Genomic DNA, 9,635 nt, shown 5'->3' with positions numbered 1-9,635 from the left:
TCACCCAGATATGGGTGACGTTCTTCTTCGTCAAGTTAAATAGGATTTTACAAGTAATTTATAAAAATCCCATTTGTAACACAAGAATTTAATGGAATATCACACTATATTATACTATACATTAATTTATATTTAAAATAAAATACAACATTATACTACGTAGCATGGTATTCGTTAAAACAGTTGGAACACATTTCTGGTGATTTTGGACAATTGGGACAATATGTTGTCGTCTTTTTTACATTTTTTCTCGCTTCCTGGCGTTCGAGAATTTGTCTCCTCTTCTGGTAACATAGAACGCAAATTCCAGCTAATCGTTCTGTTTAGCGTTCTTGCGCTCCGGACTATCGGATTTGGGCCCCGCGAGAAACTCGACCGATTCACGCTGGGCGACGAACGTGTTAAATGCGAAGCAAACCTAAACAGTCACTAAAAAATTAAGATTCAAAAAGAAATAATTATTCAGCCTGAAATTGTGTAATGTAACAAGTAGGTTAGGTATTCGACTGATATGTGGCACTAAAGGGGAAGAAACGTAATTTAAATCATATAATACTTTCCGTACGAACATAACGGATGTCCTAATAACTTGTGAACGCCACTGTACAAAAAAGTATTGACTCGTATTGAACAGAATCATTCAGAAGTATTTAAATCAACACGTAATGACATGAACTGTCATCAAAGGAACATAACCTACCAATCTTCTGCATTCTAACATTTAAAATCAACAACTGTTTCTTCCTAACTATACTGAAATTTCAAAATATACACAGAACATTGACTCACATTAAACAAAATTATTTAATATGTTCTCTATTACGTTGTGTCAGTGTTATTTTGCATAATTCTCTTAAGAACCGCGTCGGTCATGTGTACCTAAAGTATGTTTCTCATACTTTCTGGACTGTAGAGTAGTTTTTTATCATAAATGATGTCATTAATTCAGACAATACATAATGTTTGCTGTTCATAAAAGTGTTTATTTCTTCAAAATAACTGCAGTTTTTATTCTATATCGGGAGTCAGTGAAAGGGACATAAGTTACATTCAAAGACTGTAACCTGATAAGCATTACAATTATTATAAATATCCCTTGTAATTCTAAGTATAAACGGGTCCAGAAAAAGAAAGAGAATAGAAAAATAAAAGTTACCGTGTATAATAAAGATTTCATTCATATATGAGTGACATGTCCAGAAAGCAAATGAATAGCTCTTTAAAACATGCTAAAAAAAGGAGGAAAGATAAAAATTCTCATACAGAATGAAAAAAAAATAAACTCTTAAACATCAAATTAATCCTTTAACGCTCATGCTCATGTTTCACACGTGCACAACTAATTGTCTAATAGGCACAATTTTTTGAAATTATTTTCTTTCATGTTATCCCTTCTATTATGGTAGAAACATAAGTTACAGCATTATAAGTAGAGGGAAACTTATTTCTATAATTCTAGAAAATAATAAAAACAAAAATTGATGATTTTTGGCACATCAAGTTGCAAAAAACGTGAGCATTAAGAGGTTAAACGTCCTTGCCTTCCATCGACAACTACAGAACACAACCTGCACTAACACTACCCTAATAGAATCACGAACTCGCTACATCAAAAGATACACTATTATCAAAAGAACCCAGCACTAAAATTCTCCTCTAGAACCCTTGAAAGTTCGCCTACAAATCGCTTGTACCCACTGGAGAACTCTTCACCTTCGATGGTGAACCGTGAAAAGGGAGAAAAGAAAAAAGAGCAGGGAAAATGGCGTCAGGAAGATGGAGTTTTACGTTCATTCATGAACCGGTGTACACAATGGAGCAGCGGATCCTGGAGTCATGAATGAACGTAGTAGTACGTTTCGTAGTAGGTGGCTCAACGGGTGGCCTTCGTGGAAGCCTCTTTCACGAAGCTTTTTCACCTTCGAGAAGGCCTCTTCTCGTTGTTCACCGCTTTCGGTGGAACGCCGCGGGGCCAAACGTGACCCAAACTGTGCACGGCTCGTTAAGAACCTAGCCACTGCCATCGTTTAAGAAACGTTTAAGAAGTTATATTCTCGAGACTGGCACAAGGGTAGCCTCCATTCATACACCTCGAACGCTCTAAGGTCGTGGAAAGTAACTTACATTTTGCTGTATATACCAGCTTCAATTTACACTGGAAAACTTTGTCCCTCTGGGTGACTCCTTTCTTTGACTTCAGAAAAAAATATCAGTTTTTCTATAGTTACAGTATTTTTATCATGTAGAATGGCACATTTTTACATTATCAATTTGACATTGGTCATATTTTTTCAACAACACTGACTCACGTTCAGTTGTTTTTTTCAATAGAATACGAAGGTGCAAAATTTAGAGTTGCAAAATTCTTACAGAATAAATATGCTCAGGGCCACGTTATCGTTAGGCAAAATAAGCACGTGCCTAGAGCCCGGTATAAATAGAAGTGTTCTAAAAAAGCATATAACAATAATAATACTTTTCTTGTAACACCAGCGCCTTGGGTGGTATCTTTTGTCGATACTTTGGTGGCAAGGAGAAACGTAAATATTTTGTAATCTCAAACTGTAATAATATAAATTAACGCAACTTCAAAAATTGTGTTTCTTTTTCAACAAATATCACCCTCATTCTTGTTTATATAAAAAGGGCCCCAATTTTCATTTACATGCCTAGGGCCCAAAAAGCTCTAGAGGAGGTCCTAAATATGCTACCTGTGACCCTTAATCTGCATAGATGCAAAAACAGAGTCAATTTATCAACTATTAGTCAAACACAAAGTTTAAACTGCTTTTCCTGGAAACTTTACATTATTTGACTTGGACCTATGCTACTATCAATGCCAAGTAGGTAATATAGCTATATGTAGGTGTCTTTTGGTTTTTTCCTTGTAGGTGTTGATACATTAATATTTTTGTGAGATAACTTGGTGTTCTGATAAATCAGTTATCAGTAAAAGTATAGAATTTGACATCGAATAATTTGAAATTGAAATATTTCGTCAATATTTTGTACGCTTGGTACATTAAATAATACCTATTTTAGTGCCCCATATTATTTCTAGTTTCAAGCTGAAGTGACCATTAAAATTCATTTGAAATTTTTCGTATTTCACTGAAAAGTGTGTCTAAATTGTTTCTTTTCAAAATATACTTCCTCATTGTCTTCTTCGAACAATTTTCAATTATCAGTTGACAAATTTTAAATAGACCAACACCGAAAAATATTCGGACACTAAGAAAGCAACCATTAAATATACATACTATTTAAAGTATCATGAATATGAATAAAATGAGCATTATACTATAAATATTAAAAATATTAATATTTGTGTAACGTAGTAATTGGACATAATTTCGATTAATTTGTATCACAATGTTATGTACAAAAGTGCGTTCAACTACCGTACGTTATCTTAAAATACAATAAACGACATTTCATAACAAAAAAGTATCAATCCAGTCCTTTTATAATTATCTGAAATACATCCCTATTTATGTATTTATACGTAGAAGCTTTTTTCTCCGAAGCCATTGCAGATATCAACTTGAAATTTTCAGGTGTTAAATGGTGCAGAGGGGCTAACATTGTAGAGTGTAGGATATTGCAGGGGTGAGTTTCTTCAGGGTGGAAAGTGTGTAACTCCTATTTTTCTTAAATAGGACAGTATTTTAATTTCTCAAGCTTTTATCTAAGCCATTTTTTTGTATTCTGCATAGTTATGGAGTTATAGGTATCGTGTAAGTGTCGAAAGATATCAAAAGAAATGTATTCTGCTTTGAAAATTATTTTATTAGATGTTGAAAGAGTTGTCCATTCGCTTCCACACGCGCATTTGTTCTTGTGATAATATCTTTGTGAACATTTGATAACATTGCTAGAGTTATGGATTTGCATGCGGTATAAATTCTTCTTTCCGTATCCTCTTTTGTAGTAGGTGTCGTTGCCATCGCTTTCTCCTCTATGTAGCCCCATAAAAATTATCAAAGTTCATTCATTCGTCCAACAACACAATTTAAGCCACTTAATAAAATAACTTTTAAAGCAGAATACATTTCGACACCATCACGAAGCTTCCGTTGCGTGAGGTATTTTCCGTTATAGCTCCACTTTTAAGAAACTCACCCCCACAATAACTTACACTCTAAAATATGAATCCTTCTACACAATTTAACACCTGAAAATTTCAAGTTGATATCTGCAATGGCGTCGGAGAAAACAGCTCGTAACACTTTATCCGCTCCATCTCGTATATCTAGTGTCCGAATATTTTTGAGAATAACTACATCTGTATAATCATTCTTAAAAACAGTGTTTGACCACTGTACAAATTGTAACAGCTCAAAATCCGGAAATAATTCTCTAGCTCCGAAACAACGCACTAGCGCAAACGTAATTTTCCACATCGTTCTGGCATCGTTTCGTATTACGTCGTGTATCTAATCATTAATCACACGAGACATGATGAACAATGGAAGCAAAAAAAAAAAAAGTGGAGAAAAGAAAAAAAGAGGAACACAGTCCGTCAGTAGGATCGCGTGGACGTATAATCGATCGACCTGTACCGAACGGTGGCAATCGAACGAATATGGGTCGCGTGTCAACTGAATCTAACATTAAGATCGAAGGACAGTTCTTTTTTATCGTGAGATCTCAGTGAATGGTCGTCGACCTTAATTGAAAGACGCGAGTGATTTTCGATTTACCGTGAATAAAGTGGCGATTAGAGATATTGATTAAGTTATATAGCTGTAAAATTGACACGAGATTCTTTTATGCAAATTTTCTGTTGTAGAAGTTATGATTTCGTTTACGTTTTTTCTGCAATTAGCGGCATGTAACGAAAGAGAAACAGATGGTGATTATTCGAAAGTAAACATTGTAAAGGTAAGAAAGTTCCCTAAACCCAGTAGCCGTGTCCCTGTTATTAGAGATAATAGAAGGCAACTACCTGCAGAGTACTCGTAGCTACTTGTGAAAATCGTGGAAACAATAATGAAACCAAACTGTTTTGTTATCAAAGTCAATAGAGATTTGGAGGAGTTTTAAGTAAGTTGTTGCTCAATTTTGTGACAGAGGCATTTAGACTAAATATTATTCTACAGTAATCTTCAATTTGATACTCTTTACCAATTGTTTGCACAAGAACATAATAGATTATATTAATTGAAATATAATATATAATAGTGTAGAGTGTTAATGGATCCTTCTTATTGCTGACGTACTAAATTATTTTCTACCTTACTTGAGTACTAATGAATTTTCTAATTTATTAAAATACCTGTTTCTTAAATTACTAAAATACTAATCTATACTGTAATGTTAAGTTACTAGAATACTAAGGTATTTTTTAACTTTCTGAAATGCAAATATATCTTGTCTTTTAAAAGTCTAAAGTATCTTTTCTTTTATCACAATTCCAAAATATCTTCTTTTACTAAAGTATCTTCTCCTTTATTAGAATACCAAATTCTCTAACCCATTGGAATACTAATTGTATTCTCTAATTTATCAGAATAGAAAATTAGTTTCATAATAAAATCAGTATCATAATACTGTATTCTCTAAGAAGAATTTTTTTCTCAAATGCTAAAGTAAGTACATACTTCCAGTTTCATTAAAATACCAAACTGGTGTCTAAACTAAAACGTCCAAGTATATTCTGGCAGTAATACAGTGGTAGCACATAGCATTATTTTTTTAAAAGTATCTTTTTCCTCAAATACTAATACCTTCCATACCTTAAGAATAGGTACTAAAGTTACCTTCTGTTTCTAACTTACTGAGACAGTAATACATTTCTTAATTTACCCAGAAATATCAGTGTTTTGCAGCAGTAATACTTATAATGTATTAAATATCAGTTTACTGCTAAAACACACTAAGTCAATGTATATGGTGACTAATTAAGTAATTTCATTTACTAATTAACAAATTTTAATTTTATGTAATATAATTATAAAATAAATTAACTGTTACCGGCACTGAAATTATCCTTTATTAATTATAATTTTCGCATGAAATATTAATTTACTTTTTAAAGTCAATATACATATATAGTAACCAATTAATTCCCTTAATGTATTTTACGTGACATAAATCTAGAATAAAAGACTTAATTTAATAGAAAAATCCTTTATTTTTTATTCTGTAACCTAGTATGTATGTAAATGGGAAATTTTTATACGTTTTTCCACAATAAAATAAAAATAGTCATCTTTTGACTTATACTTTGTTTTTCCAGTATATCCACGATACACAAAATATCACACTATTTCCTAAAATGTATCTTTTTCCTGAAACAGTAACTTAAATACCTACTCCTCTCGAATCTTTCTCAAAACAAAAACTACCACCTCCGTGTCACACCACGTTGAAACAAATCACAAGCAAACCAATATCGAACTTTTCGAGTTCTGGTCTCGCTGGTACTATAACACAGGGAAACCATCATTCACGTTACGATTAATCCGAAATTTATGGTGGAAACCAACAGGTGTTGGCATTTGGGCCCTTTCGTTTCTCGCGTGTCCAGCCGTGTAACAAGGCGTACCACTCTATACCGAAAGATTTGCCTAACCGATATGCGTGACTGCTCTTAAACGTTCGCTTCCGGTTCCTCGCGCTATCCGTCTAATCAGATATGTTAATCGTCCCTCATTGCCAGCGCAATCGTGTTACCGTTGATTTTTCCATTCGAAAAATTCGACTTCATCCACTGGTCATTCGCAGGAAAGTGTTGCAAGAAATAGCATTAAACAGATAACACGTGAACTTTTCTAAAAATGGTACACACTTTTCTTCGCTAGGTTTAATCTTTTTAGATTACGCGTTTCTAAGCCAGGTAGAAAATGATCATTTCTTTGTAAACGTTATCGCGATGGAAAAATCGGTATCTCGTAACGCATTGATTTGTTGTTGCGAAAGCTTCGTATAGTCCGCTTGTAATCTGGACGCTCGAACGATACGCAGGACGAGCCATAAAGTAATTAGCCTGCTTTGATTCAGTTTATTGGGAAGGGTTTGTAATATACTTGAGACTTTATTCATAATAGATGCTTACTTTGTCCTAATTTTTATTGAAATAGAGTGCTTTCTTGTTGCTAGAATAATTTTCAATTGTGAATTGTGAGTGACAGAAGAGAATTCTTGGTTCCAAATTTTCGTCCAAGTTTCTTACGAATTTATATAGAGATCGAGATCTTCTACAGTAACACAAAGTGACTTTAACAGTCCACTTTACTCCGATTTTTTTCACTTAACCCTTTGAGACACAATATTGTTTAGATTAGCATCGTACGATTGTTTCTTTGAAAGATAACATTTATACGTACAAGTAGTTATAAATAACCGTCAAATATACAGTTTCGAAAAATGTATTAGAATAATAAAGAATAAAACGCAACCACCTCTAGTTCTTGACTTGAGAAACACTTTTATTAAAAAAATGTATTATTCTTAATATTCAAAAGAATGTATTATTATTACATTTATTATTCTAATACGTTATATTAATACATTTTATTATTCTAATACATTATATCAATACACTGTAATTTTCTGACAGAATTTTTAATAAGAGTGAAGCAAAGGGTTAATCATGATCAGGAAAAGAATTGAACGTGAAAATTTTAATGTTTTCAGCATCAACATCACCTAAGAAATATCCATCGTTCCACTTTCCGTTCACGCAAAACAGAATTCAATCAATTTCGTCCTTCCAATAGATCGATTTCTCCTTACCTGTACTCGTCCTCCACATAATCCGGAGGGAACAGATGCCAGGATGCGTCGTAGCAATCGTCGTATCCGCTTGCCATTTTCCAGCTTTCTCTTTTCCTCTGCTATCCTTCTTTCACCCTTTCTCTGCCTTCCTTTCGATCGAAATCTCGCTCAATTCGCAGAGAAGCTCGCGAGAAAGTCCTGCTGTCTATTCTAGACGCGTTCAACCTCGGAAGCGGCTGATCTTTGGCGACGAGTTCATTCGAAACGATATTTATTTTCTCTGGCAAAGGAACACGTCTAATTACACACTTCGATCGATTCAATTAATCCAATTTCCTCGTTCTTGTCCATCAAACGTACAAATTTCTTCACGAACTTCCTCGATCCGTTTCTTAATTTATCCAACAATACGCGAACGCGCGTTAATTCGAGGCAAGTGAAGGAAATGCAATCTCATAGTTTCGTGAGAAAAGTCGATTCTCTCGAAACAGGAAGGAACGACACACCGCACGACGAGAATTCGAAAAATCCTCGGCTCGACCAATCGGTAATAGGTGTTCTCACTTACTGAGAACTATACGTGGATATATCGATCACCTATATATTGTATCGAAAATATGGCTACCAGATAGGAGCTCCGGCAACGTTATCTGTTTGATAACACCCTATATAGATTAGTTTGACTACTGTAACGACAGAGGGGCCCAAATGATATCGACCTCTCCATTGGCACGATATACACCTCGTTGGGAAAAATTTTAGAAGAGAATCACGAAAATCTGACTTTTTCACTCGACCCACTTCAAATTGATCGCGTATCTTCGATATTTCAAATAACAGAAACGTGAAGATAATAATTAATATGTCGATTATAGTGGGAAAAAAAGAAGAAAAGAGCCCAAAGATGGGGTTTTTAATGAAATCGGAGTTTAATTAGAAAGAGATATTCGCGATCGATCAGTCTGTTCAATCGAATAAGATCGATTTTGTAAGAACGGCTCGCTATTATGAAACCTGGAAATCGTGGTTATCGTTGTCATCGACACCGCGACGGGGGGAAAAAATCGGCTGAAAAATCGAATAGTACGGATAGAAGAAGAAGAAATAATAGATTGCCGTATCTTTCACGTGTGACGGTTTCGCGTCGATATCTCGAGCCAATGGTAGTGAACTGTGTTACTGTTTCTATGCTAGCCTGACACGTAAAGATCTCAATAGATACGCACGTGTAAGTACAATATTTACTGTCACTTTTATTACCGTTTCGTAAGAGTGACGCTTTTTGACAATGCTCCAGCCATGTTTATCGTGCGATGCTTGTAATGCTTCATTGATTCAGTTATTCAATGAAATTCTGATTATCTGGATGGATACTGACGATTTGTGATTACGAAAGTGGTCTAAGTGAAAAATGTCAAAAGATCGAATTTATCGTTTATTTTCTATTGTGTCGATTTACGTGACAATAGTCTGAAACGATTCTTGGAAAATAATTGGAAATGGAGCTGTTAAATCGACAGTGAAAAATATCGAAATATCTCGAAACAAAAAATACACGACTTAGGCCACTTTCATAATCACCGGCACAATTGTACAATTTTCGTGTTTTACTTGCGTGGATTTAATTAATAGTTGATTATACAGGATAGGCCACGTAAAACAGCCCACCTAAATTATCGTCTGTACCTACTTATAATTAATTATAGTGGTACGAGATTGTGGTGGTTATTCAAAGGGTGAATAAGGAGGAAGAAAAATTTCGTTTGCAAATGTCATTTTTTTCTGTGAATATTATTTTGTTCTACTGTATGTTGTAGAAGACATTGATGTGCGTTTAAACTTGCATAATAATATTGACCTGCGTTTTTTCCCATCTTATTTAATTACGTATCCACCCTGTATTTAACGAAGTC

The 9,635-nt window shown here is 34.2% G+C and overlaps 1 protein-coding gene across 2 annotated transcripts in view; it reads right to left on the bottom strand.

Annotated features, from left to right (window-relative positions):
* The window catches only part of LOC108578505 (homeobox protein XENK-2-like), a 32,050-nt gene extending 23,860 nt beyond the window's left edge, over positions 1-8,190 (bottom strand). For both annotated transcript variants that reach the window (XM_017941856.1, XM_017941857.1), the window contains exon 1: positions 7,741-8,190. In XM_017941856.1, the coding sequence (XP_017797345.1) occupies positions 7,741-7,817 (77 nt within the window). In that variant the 5' untranslated portion in view covers positions 7,818-8,190. The remainder of the gene's footprint in view (positions 1-7,740) is intronic.
* Between the last annotated feature and the right edge of the window lie 1,445 nt (positions 8,191-9,635).

Source organism: Habropoda laboriosa, unplaced genomic scaffold (assembly GCF_001263275.1).
Source record: "Habropoda laboriosa isolate 0110345459 unplaced genomic scaffold, ASM126327v1 scaffold38, whole genome shotgun sequence".
In the NCBI taxonomy this organism is placed as follows: Eukaryota; Metazoa; Arthropoda; class Insecta; order Hymenoptera; family Apidae; genus Habropoda; species Habropoda laboriosa.
Note: the sequence above shows the minus strand (reverse complement) of the source record. Positions and strands in the feature narration are given on the sequence as shown.